Genomic DNA, 15,874 nt, shown 5'->3' on the forward strand with positions numbered 1-15,874 from the left:
GCTTAAGTTGCGCTTGCACGACTACAACTCCGCAACTACCTTTCCAAAGGCTCTCTTCATTGACTGACTGTCTGACTATGTGCCGCAAACAGCATTGGAAATCTGAAAAGAAAAATTTTGATATATAAATATTTGCAAAAAATGCATATGTTGTTGCTGTTGTGGAATTAGTTGTAAATAGAGAACGAATTCTGAAAGTAATTCTAGGCCAATTATCATAAATTAGTTCAGTAAATACATTCAAAAATAAAAAAAAATAATAATAATAAAAAAAAATGTATGTCACCAAGAAAAAGTTAACTTAGCCATAGTTTATGACATAATTTCTATCCTTAATTTTGTAAGAATTATTGTATGCATTAAACATAGTAGCAAAAATTTTAGAATTTACAACTAATTACCACAATGACAAATGGTTAATGAAAATTCCATTACAGGATCATCAAGAAAGTCGTGCCAGATACATAAAATCTTAAGATTACTTAAGTATTTCTGCTTAATTTGGTCATAAAACACGGGCATGAAAAATATTGGTCAGGCGAAAATCATTATAACATAAAATTTATTTAAGTTTTCAAACATTTTTTACTTTATTTTCTTCTTTACTAAGAGGTTAGGGGTAGTCAGAGGCCAGAAAAAACGATGATTTTCAATAATTTTTTGTTTTGCTAGTCATTTGCTTTATTTTACAAAAATAAAATCCTGGCATTAATACTCGTATATAATGTATTATTATTCGACTTGAGTTGAACAAAATTAAAAAAAAAATTTATAATTGTAAAAGTTATCGCTGTTTGTGTGGAGCCCGTTTCTGCAGAATTCCCTTACGGTGATCATTACAAGTTCGTGTAGATTCATCTAAAATCAATCGGACAATATGGCGGCCTCATGAAATATTTCTCAGATTTTCGAGAAAAAAACCGACAATTAATTGTTAAAAAACAAGCGAAATTAAAAAAAATCCTTCGAGCAGGCACGAGTTTTTATGTCTTTCAAAAGCAGTATAAATTTTATTGAAATCTACCAAGCGGTTTGTAAGTTGCAGTGATCACCAGTTCAAAAAACACAGTCTTGAGAAAAACGCACTTAAAGTTTTGCTCTCGAAAGCCCTTTGTTAATTGTTGAATAGCTCGAAAAGTATTTGTCGGATTCACTTCAAATTTTCACACAATATTTTTAATGTATTAGGCTTTAAGAAAATGCAAACAAAAAAATCCAATTTTTTGAAAATTCTGACCCTGACAAATAACTCATATCGATTCATATCGCAATTTAGTTTTGACTCCACTCAGATTGATCTATTGTGCGCCCCTAATTACTTAATTATCATTATTTAGTATACCGAGAAATCGAACCAGCTCCTTAGGAGGGAGCAATTGCAGGTCTTCCTTCTCTAGTTGGCACGAGCCCAGGATTCTGTATCTCCTGTGGCCTAATGCCTCACAGTTGGGGATTAAGTATTTCTGATGAATAAGAACTTGCATGATCTTGTACTAGATAATCCTATTGTGTTAAAGTATTTCTTACAGGCAAAGTGACCTGTAAGTACTCCACAGAGTAATTTGAGGCCCTTTTTATTTAGGGTTACAGCAGATTTTGCTCTGTTAGCATTGAAGTTCAAAAACTTTTTGGAGTGATTAAGGCCACTTGTGCCGCTCCAGTGTGCCCTGATTTTTGTTTGGATCCATTTTTTGATTTCCTGTTTTATATTATTTTTGTTACAGCGAATAGCATAAAAGTCCGCCTTTTCGTTTTCTTCGTGTCCCTCATGCCCTGGTACCCAAATCAGTGATACCTGATTATGAGTGGACAGTTTTTTGAGTGCATTGGTACACTATATTATGACTGTTGACTTGAATGTGAAGTTATTCAAGGCTTTGAGAAGCGATTAGCTGTCCGAAAGTATTTTAATTTTTACTTTCTCGAACCCTCTTTTGGATATGATTTCCACTGTTTCCATTATGGCGAAGAGCTCCGCATGGAAAACCGTAGCATATGTACTTGAATTTGAATCTGAAAAGATCGAGCCAAGGAGCACCAGGAGATTTGGTGGCTCCTAAAACACTCAGGCTAAAGAGCCCATTGTATTTAAAGCTCTGGAAAGGGGGTAGATTGTCAAGGAGGGAGGGAGAAAAGTATCAGAGAAAGAGATAGGAAAGAATAGAGATAGAGATAGAGATAGTTAGTCCTGTGAGAATTTTCCAGATTCTTTGGCAAATCTGTAAATATCCTCCAGTTTTAAAGAACGAATATTACTCATTCTCATGACATCGGAACCCAATACTCGTAGTCGTGCTCTAGCAAAGGCAGGACAGTCACAGAGAAAGTGCTCAGTGCTATCCGCCTCCTCCAAGCATGACAGGCATACCGGGTCCTCGATGATTTCAATGGTGGTCATATGCTGACCCCATGGGTTGTGTCCTGTAATGATGCCGAACATCAACCGAATGTCTTTCCTTCTAAGTTTTAGTAGAAAGTTTGACAGTTTTCTGTTCGGACTTGTCACAAAACACTTTGCAGTTCTGCAGCGTTCTAGACCGGACCATCGCTCTTTATGTAGATTGCCTACATAATCGCTGATCCAATTCTTGAATCCTGCGGGACTGATTCCGGTTATTGGCTCTGGCCCCTGTGGGGGCACCGCTGATCCACGGTTGGCCAATTCGTCGGCAATTTCGTTTCCTTGAACACCGGAGTGTCTCGGAACCCATATAAGTACAAGCCTGTTTTGTCTTGCGACAGATTTAAGCTTCTTCTTACATTCTTGAACAATCTTCGAGGGTTGCTTCGCGTTCTCCAGGGCCTTCAATGCAGCCTGACTGTCACTGAAGACTCCAATCTGTTTCCCGCTCCATCTCCTCTCGCTTATCCATTCGGCTTCTTTTAGGATGGCAAAAACTTCTGTTTGGAAAACAGTTGCCATTCCCCCCATAGCATAGTGATACTTATTACTATCGTTTAAGTACCATCCGGCTCCAGACTCTATTTCAGTCTTGGACCCATCGGTAAAGAAAATATCCGTCAAACCTCCCTGCATGCATTCTGGATTGCTCCATTGCTCACGCAATGGAAATCTTACATCAAATTTCCTTCCAAATGAAACTGTGGGTATCAGGTCATCTTAAGGTGCCAAAAACAGTGGATACTGCTCCGACAGCAACTTAAAGATTTCTCTGTGTCCTGAAGTTCCATCTTCGTGCCAGAAACCATATTTATGGAGTCCACACATTGCTTCTATTGCTTTCTGTTGTATCTTAAGATCCAGGGGGAGCTAATCAAGCATAGCATTTAGGGCATACGGAAAGACCTTGTCTCATGCACCAGTCATCGATTTTGTCAAGAATCCTCTGCACTTTCGTGCAAAGCCTCCTTAAAGATTTATCTGATGTTAGCGCACAGACGTCGTCCGCATATGCTTGGACGTGAAAACCAAGTTCCTGCATCTCCACTAATAGAGAGTCTATGACGAAGCACCACAGCAGCGGAGAAAGAACACCCCCTTGGGGACATCCTTGCTTGGCCCTGACTGTGATTTTTTCCTCACTGCTCCCACCAGCGGTTAACAGCCTCTCCATGCCGTGCGGCAGAAGAACATATCGAGCCGAAAGTGACATTATCAAAAGCCCCCTCAATGTCCACGAACACGCCCATTGTGTATTCGTCAGCTTCCAGCCTGGCTTCAATCTTGCTAACAAGATCGTGTAAGGCTGATTCACATGATTTTCCACTCTGGTAAGCGTGTTGATTTCTACTAAGTGGACTTCTCGGCAATACCCCCACTCGAATATGTTTCTCCACCACTCGTTCCAGACTTTTCAACATGAACGATATCAAACTGATTGGTCTAAAACTTTTTGCTAGGGAATAGTCATCTTTTCCTGGTTTCGGAATAAATATTACTTTTACGCGTCGCCATTGGGATGGTATATAACCAAATGCGAGACAGGCTATGAAGATCCTTTTCAGGGCCTCATCAGCCTGTCTCCTCCTTTTTTAAGCATTGCTGGATATATTCCGTCAGGTCCAGGGGACTTAAAGTTCTCAAAGGAAGACAAGGAAAACCTTATCAATTCCCTTGTCACTATCCGACTAGCAATATACCAGCTGTGCCTAGAGGTCTCACCGTTGCTACCGTTATTGTTCATGCCACTCTCAACTTCAGAGAGAGTTCTACTACCCGGAAAATGGGTTTCGAGTAGAGCATTAAACGTTTCCGATTTGGAAATGGTGTATGAACCATCAGGTTTTCGAATGGAATCCAGCCTTACTGAACGGTCTAACTGAAGGACCTTACAAAGTCTTGTTGTTTCCCTCATTTCTTCGACGTTACTGCAGAAATTTCTATAGGATTAAAGTTTGGCTTTCCGTACTTTTTTCTTATATTCTCTTTGTGTAAGTCGATGATTAGCCCAGTCCTCTTCTGTTTTGGTCTTCAAGGCCTTATCAAGAAGTTTCTTGGACCGTACAGGAAGCTTCGACAGTTCAGGGTTCCACCAAGGAACCGCTTTCCCCTGTCTGCTTTGCCTGAGTGGGCACAGTTCCTCAAAGCAATTGATTAAAGTACATACCTTCTAATTTTTTAGTAGCATCTTCAATCATTTCTGCTGATCAGAGTTTTTTCAGATTTGGTAATCGCTCTGTTACAAGCTCACCATACCTGTCCCAGTCCACATTTCGAGGATTCCTACCGGAAGGTATTGATATTGTGTCAATTCCCAGTCGGAATTCGATAAGGCGATGATCAGAAAGAGAGTCCTCTTCCAAAACTCGCCATCGATTGATTTGATTTCCAACTGACCTATTGGTAAGTGTTAAATTAATTAAATCTTGTCTCCTTCTGGTCACAAAAGTTGGTTTGTTACCAGTGTTTTGAATGACCAAATCGGATGACAGGATAAAATCCAGTAACTTGAGACCTCTGGGGTTGCCTTTTCTGCTTCCCCACACAATGTTCTGTGAGTTTGCATCACAGCCCACTATTAGCCCCAGATTGGCATATGTACTTAGTGTTAGGGATTTGTGTGCTCTAGGCCCCACTATTCCTGCTCCTACTCCTTGGAGCTTTTTGGAACCATCTGAGTACCATTTTTGTGAGTCATCATTTATCCATGTTGGGTTGGTGTTCTACTCTTCCCTAGACGGGAAGAAAACCTTGTATCTCTTTATAGAATTGATTACGGGTTCCGTGTGGCCATTCGCCTGGGTTACGGAAAGGATTAACTCATCCTTGCCATCACGGGTTTGTTGGAGGACGATCTCCTGTACAAATTTTGTTGTTTTTTCTGAGTTTTATGGCTCTGAGTTTAAGAGTAGGTCTCAAGTGGGCACCACATACACCAATTTTTGGAGGGCATTTGAAACGGTCTCGCACAAAATTCTCCTTTGGAAACTTGAAAATCTAGGCTTCCAATCGGCTTTTCTTTCATGGCTGAAATCAGGCCTGCCAAATAGAATATCTTTTGTTGAAATTGGGAATACCAGATCCCATGCATTTGTGTCAACTTCTGGAGTACCAGAAGGTAGCATTATTGGTACTGCCGTTGATCGTTATTTCAAGCATTCCAAAAATTTACTCTATGCAGAGGATTTGAAATTTTTTCGGTCTCCATCATCTGGAATCCGATGTATTTCTCACATTATTATTACTTTTTTTTTACTTTGATAGTCCCTTGCCATCCTACAGTGCTAGGTGCATAATTATTAATGATTTGTCACTTGAGATCCGACGATAGAATACCTGGGACCATTGACTATTCAGATCTACTCGGCCAATTGAGCTTCAATATTCCTATTAGAATACTTCGCTCTTATACTCCATTTTATGTTGAAGTTCTCAGATCTAATTAGCTTAATTTCGCCCCTCTTACTAGGAGACTTGAAGAGCTTATTCGGCTTCCTAGAAGCCGTGATCTTAATTTTGCTATGCCAAGGCCTCTATTTAAGCCACTCATTGAATCTTATTATTTTTCAAATTTACTCCCTTTTAGTTCTTAAGTTTTTGTTATGTAAATCTAGTCATTGACTTAAATAACGCTTTGAGAGGAACGATTAGGAACCTAACCCGTGAAGACTAGTAGAATATGTTAGGCCAGACGGGCTCTTCTTTCATTAAGTGTTCCTTCAATGGCCACGTGGACTCATTATGACTTCCGAGAAAAAATGTATCTAATTTATTGCTGATTGCTTTGATGATTCATTTTGCGGCACCTTGTAGTATATAAAATAATTTGCAGAAAAAATCATAAATTCAAAACTTTCTCAAGTAGCCATTTTTGACGGACAGAGCTTGATTCAAATTTTATTGATGATTTTTATTAATAGACAAACTCTTTAACTAACCACACAAAAAAATCAGAGCCTTTAACTAACATTTTCAACAAAGTTGACGTACAGCCAAGGCGAATCTATTAAAAGTGGTGTTGGTAAATCAGCTGATTTATTTTTTTATTTTGCCGTATCCATGTGGCTGTCAGCTCAGAATGAAACAAGGCGAATTCATTATTTGTTTTCTAGTTTCTCAATACTTTGCTTTGACAATCAAAGGTGCAGAACATTGTTGTTGGTCTAGTGCCACCACCTTTATTGAATGCGCCTTGCGTACAGCAAAGCGAAACTATTTTTTTAAATAATCTTTAAAATCGAATATCTTGAAAACGGTTCACTTTTGAACATCAAGTCATGTAACCAAATTAATCAGAAATGACCTAAATAATAATATCCTAAATTATCTAGCACCACTTTCCCAGTAAACCTGTTCGTATGCACGTCTCTGGCAACACACCACCACTTGTTAAAGTTCGTTTACCGTCTCTCATCCCGTACCCACCTTCACTTTATTTCCTCTTTGTCGCCCAATTCATTAGTTATATCTGAAGAACGGATTTGTCTAAATGCGTCGTGTGCCCTTTGGCGACAAATTGCTGAGCAGCACAACACTTCGCAATTTAATATCACCCTGTATATACACCGTATCCACTATGTCCGGCTTGATGCGATACTTGAACTCAGTTATGAGTTTGTCATTCAAATACACCTCGAATGTGTTTTCCGCGCACACAATGGCCAAGCGAAACGTCTTGCCCGGCCGAAAGTCTGTGTCCAATTCGGAGCGCTCCTCCTCCGCCCAAGCGCCATTGAACCAAGCATTTCGACACACAATCGCTTTGCCGATTGCGCCACTCTGTTTCGAGAAACGCGGATTAAAATGAAATGCGATAATCGGATGCGGCCAATAGTGTTGACCCTTTTGCAAGTTGATGTAGAACGATTGTGGTAACAATTTGACGCGTCCCACAATTTGAAGGCAACGCCTCACTTTCAACGAATTAGTCGGCAAGAGGCCGTAGTAGGGTAGTGGTATGCCACATGCGATATTTTTCATTAGCGCAATCGTACTTTTTATACCAAGTGGCGCCCAATCCAAATTCGAGCCATCTACTTCGTCGTAGGGCATCAATGCGGACTTATCGCCACCATTCGGGTGCTCATCGAAAATGTCTAAAGCCACACATATCTCTTTGGGATCTACGCCTGGTAAATGCTCCGGATAGCATTCCACATCGGCGCGTTCCATGTTCACATCCTCCACATCGCCCTTCACCTCGACTGTCGACACCGAAGTGTAGGGTAAGCGATGCGCGTATTTGGCAAAATGTATACCATTCACGGAGATCAGATAATCACTGTCTGTTATGAAAATCTGAATGGCGAAACGGCTTCCACGATGCAGTGAGAATGGCAGTGCTGACGAGACCTCCTCCCTGCCCCATACGCCTTTCACTTTGGTATTGCGTACAATGTAGTTTTGCGGCAGGCGTGGATTGATATGGAGCGCAACATCTCGTGTTGCATTCTCGATAACGAAATTGATCGAAAATCTGGAAAATAATACGAATTGAATAATGAACGGCAGAAATTAACAGAAGAGAATGGAAGTGTATGTACGTATGTACTTACCGCTCACAATTGAGCAAAATTTTACCGGTTATTGTGAAGCTGATGCCTTCCTTCAAAGTGCCGATCTTCTCATTTTGATATACGGGCAACGGCTCCATGTAGGCGTAGAATGAACTCTGAAATTGGAAGAATGGAATTAAATTAAAATGCATGTAACTCTATCGCAGTTATAAATATGGCTTAAATCATATTTTCTAAAGGGTGTAAAGCAGACTGTAAAGCAGTTGACATTCCAACGTACATTTCGATAATTTACAATCACGCGAAACATGGCGACCAACGCGGGTGTTGAAGAAATTTTTATTTATTTTTTTTATTTATTTATTTATTTATATAAGCTTATACAATGTAAATTTACATATGTACAACCTAAAAAACATGCAGCGCTAGCATCAGAGGCTATCAGCTGACCGTTGAATGAATGATTTGTGTTAAATTCTTCTCAATAGGTCGCAATCTTTTAGAAAGTGATATATGGTATTTATGTTTTCCTCAGTTGGGTTGGAAAGGAGGGAAATAGGATCCGTATTAGAGTAACATTCTCTTTTATCTCGAAGCAGTGTTTCTAATAGGTGGAGGACAGTTGCTGTGTCGTTGCAAAATGGACAGTTATTGGTTCTTATGCTATCAAGGAGGTGAGCATGCGTAGCTATTGTGTGTCCTATCCGGAAACGTATGTATGGAGTGAGAAAGTTAGCTGGAATTGTTGAAGGATATACTGGTTTGATCCTTGCTGAGTTGACTATTGTATAATGATGATTATAAGAAATCCAATCGATGAAGAGTTTCGAGTGCCTCTTTTCATTGATGAGACGATATATATCAGATTTTGTAAAGAAGTTTAGTGTTAATGTGGGCGCGTTAGATGCACCTTTTGCTAATTCGTCTGCGTAAAAATTTCCTGTTATACCAGTATGGCTAGGAACCCACATTAGCTTAATTTTCTTTTGATATAAAATAAGATATTATCTAATTGAATTAATGACAGCAGCTTGGTTATAGCAATTTTTTATAGCTTGAAAACATGATAAGCTGTCCAGAGTTTTTAGAAGCATGTAGAACAGCTTGGAAAATTGCGTTGGCCTCAGCAATAAATATAGAACAGAAAGGGAAAAGCAGCCCATAGGATATCGGCTTACCTTTCTCGCTAACGACAGCAAAAGACGTACTTGAGTTTTTAGAGCCGTCCGTGTAAAGAAATCTCCAACTATTATGTTTCAATTCGCTCGCGATTACTCGAAATTCAGCGATATAAATCGCATTAGGAGTGATGTTCTTATGTAGGCGGACTAGATTGTCTATAAAAGATTCTTTAGGAATCAACCATGGTGGATGACAAAGTTTACGTAATTTAGGTGGTTTTAATGGCAAGTTATTTGTTTTAGCGAAAATCGCGCAAATGTATATAGCTGATTCAATTTTTGGCAATCGGATCCGTGATGACGATGAAAACAAAACTTTTCGTAGCATGTTGTTGGAACCAAGAATAATCCTAGGGTAGAGTTTCATAGTACTGTCTTCCATGTTATCCCTTAGTGAGGGAAGACCAGATTCAGCTAATAAATTTTTTATAGGCGATGTTGGAAATGCCCGAAGCGATCTTCTTATAGCTGAATGATATGGTGCAGCAAGCATTTTGAGATGGTTATTTGAGTGATGTCCATAAATTTCAATAGTTTATTACGGAGAGTATTAAAGCGTTGACGACTTGAATTAATAGAGCTGGGCCAATGAGCGAGCGCTTACATGATAGGTACTTAACAATATTTGAGTTTTTAATAATTCTATTTCTCATATACTGACAGTGATCTTTAAATACATACTTACTATCTAGAACTAATCCAAGAAACTTAAGTGTAGGAGAACATGTAATATAATATTAACATTATTAAATGAAATGGTTGGAAAATTACAATTTTGTTTTCTACAAATGTGGAATGATTTAGATTTAGAGTTCGATATTGAAGCGCCTGACGAAAGGCACCAAGATGATAGCTGGGAAAGGGAGTCTACAAAGGAAGATGATATGGAATTCAGGTCGGAAGATTTGGAAAATAGGAGAAGGTCATCAGCATATAGCTGGTGACATATATTAGGAAAATTTGATAGAATAGAACTAATTTCGTCGAAGATCCCTGAGGAGTTCCGTTATCTAAGAGAAGTGTGGAAGAAGATGTATCAGAAATAAGAACTTTGATTTTACGTTTATAAAGGAAAGATTTTACGAAATTAAAAACACGAGGTCCTACCTTCCATTTAATTAATTGTCTTAGAACTACGTGTATGCCAACACGGTCAAAAGCCTTTTCAAAATCAAGCGAGAGAAGGGAAACTTGGTTTTTGTTAGATAGAGCATCACAAATGAAGTGGTCAAGGTACAAAAGAGCATCGATTGTGCTTTGGCCTTTTTTAAAAGCAACCTGATTAGAGTGAATAAGCTTATTAAATTGGAGGAACCAGGAAAGCCTTGTAGCAACAATTTTTTCTAAGAGTTTACCTAGGCAAGGAAGAAGAGAAATAGGACGATAGCTGGTAACTTCGCAGGGAGATTTGCCCGGTTTTAAAATTGGAATGATGGCGCTGGTTTTCCAGACTTGAGGGATGATGGAGGTTTGAAAAATATTGTTGTAATGTTTAAGGAGTCTATTGAGGAGAAGAGGGGGTAGGTGTTTGATGATGGGATAGGAAATTTTATCTAAGCCAGGAGTTTTACCTTTCACAGAAGACAGGGCAAGATGGAGTTCAATTGAAGACAAATCAGAGTCGAGATATTTGGCTGAATGTGATAAGGGAGGAGGTAAGTAACTATGGGAGAGAATAGATTTCTTGTTAGAAGAGTATACAGGTGAGAAATTAGAGTCAGAGGAGATGTTAGAAAAATAAGTGGCGAACTCTAAGGCTATATCCTGAGGATATAGTAGAGTGCCTTGAGAGGAGTTGAGGAAGGGGATAGGAGAGGAAGTCCGGTTACCAGATAGTCTTTTTATGTTTCTCCAAATCATTTTGGGATCAGAAGAGGAGTTAATGCTGGAGGTGAGAGTCTGAAAAGATTTAATTTTTGCCAACTTAGCTTTTCTTCTAAAAATTGCATTCGCTTTTGTATATGCTACAAGATTTGATGGCGAGCGATTATATTTGAAATGATGCCAAGTTTGTTGTTTGTGAAGTCTAAGCGAGGAAAGTTCGTTATCCCACCAAGGAGGGTTTTTATTGGGGGGCTTAGGGGAGGGTTTTGGAATGGATTGGTTAGCTGCAGATCTTATAATTTTTTGAATCCTGGAAGTTTCTTGATTAATATTATTAGAAGGAGGTAGTTTATCTGAGTATTTCAAACAAAATTCTTCAAACTTAGGCCAGTCAGCTGAAGAGATTTTGAAGAATATTCTAGGTTTAGTAAAAGTTGAATTATGGTGGGAAATGTTAGCTTTGATAGGAAAATGATCGCTTCCATGAAGATCATCAATACGATGCCAATCAACTTTGGGGGAGACTGAAGTAGAACAGAATGTAAGGTCAATATGAGTAAAAGTGGAATGAGTGGAAAAATGGGTAGGGGAACCATCGTTAAGAACAAAACAGTCGGAGCTAAGTAGAGCGTCTTCAATTGCGCGGCCTTTGGTATTAATTGTGGGAGAACCCCAAAGAGGACACCAGGCATTGAAATCACCAGCAAGTAAGAAAGGAGAGGAGGAAGGGGAGGAGAAGGTTCAGGAAATCGGCTGAAGTAAATGTTTGCTGAGGCGGGGAATAGGCACAAATTAGAATCATTTTAAAGGGGGAGGAAATTTCAAGGGAAATAGACGAGATGTTAGAATGAGGTGTAGGGAGAATGTTATGAGGGATGTTTCTTCTAATCAGGATTGCGATACCTTGCTTGCTTGATGTGTTAGACGGAAGGTTATAGAAGTGACCAATGTACGGTTTTGGAGTATAAGCTCTTAAATTGTTTGCTATATGTGTTTCATTTAGTAATATAACAGAGGGGTTGTGTTCTTTAATTAATATTTCAAGTTCAAAGTAGTTATTTATGTAACCGTTAATGTTCCATTGAAGGACAGTTAACATCATGAAGAGAAAAGGAAAAGAAAAATAGTGTAAAGATTTATGTTTCCATGAGCGAGGGGATCTGTGAGGAGGGAACGGTAGATGGAGAAGGCGCAGAGGCGGGAGGCAAATTAATGTCAGGAGATGAAGATAGGAAGGGAGGGGAAGGAGAGTTATTTAAGGAAGATACTGAGGAAGATGGAGTATAAGAGCAGTCTGTAGAGATTGTATGAATGTTGGTATTAGATAAGGTGTTATGGCTTGAAGTTTTAACTATAATATTGAGGTTGGAGTCATTTAAGGTTAGCTTGTTTTGATTTTTGATGAAATTTGTATTTAAAGAATCGATGTTGCTGGTAGCAGTTACATTTGCGTAAGAAAATGGTGAAGGAGTAGTTGGAGTTTGAGACTTATAAGACTGATGGCTTCTCTCATGGAGCATTTGTGAATAGTTTTAATTTTGAGTAATTCTTTAGATTGGACAAATTTTGGACAGTCATTAGCAGAAGAAGGATGTTCACCACCGCAATTAGCACATTTAACTCTAGTACAATCAGAGGGGGAGGAATGGTTAGAGGGAAGATTGCAGATCACGCAAGATGGGTTGTTGTTGCAGCGTTTGGTCGTGTGACCTAACAACTGGCAATTTCTGCAACGCATGGGATTAGGATAATAAGGACGGATATCTAGTGTTCGCCAGGCCACTTCAATACGACTAGGCAAAGTGTATTTATCGAATGTCAGTAATAAAGCGCCAGTAGGTGCCCGCGAGCCATTGTTTAATTTGGTGAATTTGTGAACTGCAGTAACGCCTTGATCTTTAAGACCATGAATTATTTCCTCATCAGCAAGTTGGCAAATGCATGGAGCATATATCGTCCCCTTTACTGAGTTAAGAGAGTCATGGAGTGAAAATACAGCAGCACCAGCGCCAGGAAGATATGTAGTTGACAAAAATTTTTCGGCAATTTTTTGGCTTTTTACAAGTATTAGTAGACTACCATCTCGAACAGCTGTGATTTTGTTAACGTCTTTACTAATTGTTTGAATACCTTTGTAGACAGCAAAACAAGATGTGGATGAGATCGGTTTAGTGTCGTCCTGAGACTTTAAAACGAGATATTTAGGATCATCCTTCTTGGTTATAGGTAATTCCGGGAACTCATCCAGAGTTGAGGTTATTGGTTTTTTCCTTTTGCTTTTGGGAGATGAGGATAAAGGTGCAAACCTATTATCTCTCAGCTTGTTGGCCCCGGGGGGCATTTTGATGGAATATCACGGTTTTTTCAAAATAATTTGTAAGTTTAAAGCTTTAACAGAAATAAAAAAAAGCACGTCAAAAAAATTTTAAAAAGCAAACTTAGGTTAAGTAGCGCAGAACAGAAAGAAGCAAGTATAGGGCACAAACGAATTAAATACGACCGTACGGTTTGACAGCTCGGTAGCGAATCTTTGAATAAATTTAATTTTTGTATTTGTAAATATTTTCAAATAAAAATATTTTTTGATGACATATTCACACACATACACAGGCTAGTGAAAATTTGTAGAAATTACGGAATTTTAATATCGTAATAAAATACAGAATGATTCTAAATTCCGAAAAAAAATTATAGAAAATAACAAAAAAATTAAATAAAGAAAAAAAATTATTAAAATTAAAACTAAATGAATAAAATAAGTACAACAAATAGTTAAAATATTTATTTTCTTTTTGTTAAAAAACTTAGTTCAAAAATTATAAAAACAACAAAAATTTTAAGCAGGTAGCAAATATTTCAGAGCTCTTGAAAATAAAATGTGTTTTTGCGCAAAAATTTGTTAAAATTTGTACACATTTCTTTTTGCTATGAAATTTCGTTCAAAAATTTATAAAAAATAACATAAAATTTTAAGCAAATAGCAATAATTTAGGAGGTCTTTAAAATAAAAATTTTTTTCGGCTAAAAAAATTTGTTAAAAAAGTTATGAATTTTTGTTTTTGCTAAAAAAGTTAGTTAAAAAATGTATAAAAAATAACATAAAAAGTTTATAGTCCGTGAGCCAGGGGTTGATTTTGGACAGCGTTTTTATACCGTTAAATGCTTGACTATACTTGTGATTTAACTTTCATGGATAACGAAAGTGGACGTCAGCTGGCGCAGCCGCGGTGGGAGTGATTGTGGGAGGGTACGAAACGTGTCGAAAAAAAATTTCTTCCAACTCATTTTATACCGGCTGAAATTTTTTCCATGTTTTCCTCCCTCTACGGCGCAGTTGACTATTTTTTTTTTATTCTACTATATGTCGACAATACACAAAAACAATTTCTGCCGGTATTAAATGAGTTGTTAAAAATTTTTGTTCGACACGTTTCGCGGCTTCCCACGCACGTACCCACCGCTACTGGACCAGCTGACGGTTGGTTACGTCATCCATTGGATGGTGTCTGCCTTCAGTATTGAAGTCAGTCGGCATGAAATGATGAGGTAAAAATGACCCCTGGCTCCCGGACTATCAAGCAATTAGGAAAAATTTAGGAACTCTTTAAAACAAAAATTTTTTTTCGGCTAAAAACATTGGTTAAAAAATATATGAAATTTTGTTTGCTAACAAAGTTACTTCAAAAATTTATAAAACATAAAACAAAAATTTTGAGCCCTTAGGGAAGATCAAGGTGATCTTTAAAATTAATTTTTTTTTTCTAAAAAAGATAGTTCAAATAAAAAAAAATGCTCAAACATTTAGGATCTCTTTAAATTAAAGAAAAATGTTTGCTAAATGAAATTATTTAAAAAATGTTTGAATCCTTTTTCTCACTACAAAAGTTAGTTCAAAAATTTATAAAAAGTAAAACAAAAATTTTAAGAAATTAGAGAATAGGAGAAGAACTCTTTAAAATTACAATAAAAAAAAAAATTTGGAAAAAAAATTAGTTAAAAACTATATAAATTTTTTTTCGCTAAAAAAATTAGTTTGAAAATTTATATGAATAAAACAAAAATTTAAGCTCTTAGCAAAAAGCTAAATAAATATTAGTTCACAAATTTATAAATTTTTTGTTTGCTAAAAATGTCAGTTCAAAATTTTTTAAAAAACAAAAGAAAAGCTGTAAGCATTAACAAAAATTTAGAAGCACTTTAAAATTAAAAAAAAAATTTGTTTTGCAAAAAAATTAGTTAAAAAATGTGTAATTTGTTTTCTTTTGCTGAAAAAAGTTAGTTAAAAACTTTGTAAAAAATAACACAAAAAGTTTAAGCAATTAGTAAATAATAAAGAACTATTTAAAATAAAAAACAAAATTGTTAAAAAATTAATATATATATATTTTTTTTGCAAAACAAAGCTAGTTCAAAAATTTATAAAAAGTAAAAAAAAAATTTAAGTACTCTAGGAGCTCTTTAAAATTAAAAAAAATCCAAATTTGTTAAAAATTAAAATTTTATTTTTTGTTAAAAAAAAGTTAATACCAAATTTTACACAACATAAAACAAATATTTAAGCTCTTAGCAAAAAGCTAAATAAAAATTAGTTCACAAATTTATAAATTTTTTGTTTGCAAAAAATGTCAGTTCAAAATTTTTTAAAAAACAAAAGAAAAACTGTAAGCATTAGCAAAAATTTAGAAGCACTTTAAAATTAAAAAAAAAATTTGTTTTGCAAAAAAATTAGTTAAAAAATTTATAATTTGTTTTCTTTAGCTGAAAAAAAGTTAGTTAAAAAAATTGTAAAAAATAAAACAAAAAGTTTAAGCAATTAGTAAATATTAAAGAACTATTTAAAATAAAAAACAAAATTGTTAAAAAATTAATATATATATTTTTTTTTTGCAAAACAAAGCTAGTTCAAAAATTTATAAAAAGTAAAACAAAAAATGTAAGTACTCTAGGAGCTC

The 15,874-nt window shown here is 36.6% G+C and overlaps 2 protein-coding genes across 2 annotated transcripts in view; both read right to left on the bottom strand.

Annotated features, from left to right (window-relative positions):
• On the bottom strand, positions 1-8,073 carry LOC129248500 (galectin-4-like). Its single transcript, XM_054888069.1, has 3 exons — positions 7,957-8,073; positions 6,827-7,877; positions 1-102 (listed from the first exon to the last, which is right to left on the bottom strand). The coding sequence occupies exons 1-2, from the start codon at positions 8,052-8,054 to the stop codon at positions 6,887-6,889; spliced, it is 1,089 nt and encodes a 362-aa protein (XP_054744044.1). The 5' UTR covers positions 8,055-8,073; the 3' UTR covers positions 1-102; positions 6,827-6,886.
• Positions 29-15,874, bottom strand: part of LOC129248498 (galectin-8-like) — a 77,636-nt gene continuing 61,790 nt past the window's right edge. Inside the window, exon 4 of the mRNA XM_054888063.1 lies at positions 29-102. The gene's annotated coding sequence lies outside the window, so the exon portion shown is untranslated. The remainder of the gene's footprint in view (positions 103-15,874) is intronic.

The sequence above is a fragment of the Anastrepha obliqua genome, chromosome 5 (assembly GCF_027943255.1).
Source record: "Anastrepha obliqua isolate idAnaObli1 chromosome 5, idAnaObli1_1.0, whole genome shotgun sequence".
In the NCBI taxonomy this organism is placed as follows: Eukaryota; Metazoa; Arthropoda; class Insecta; order Diptera; family Tephritidae; genus Anastrepha; species Anastrepha obliqua.

Coding starts and splice junctions, on each gene's coding strand:
- LOC129248500 (XM_054888069.1), bottom strand. CDS start 8,054: ATGGAGCCGTTGCCCGTATATCAAAATGAGAAGATCGGCACTTTGAAG. Junction 7,878..7,956: donor ATTTTGCTCAATTGTGAGCG/GTAAGTACATAC, acceptor ATTATTTTCCAG/ATTTTCGATCAATTTCGTTA.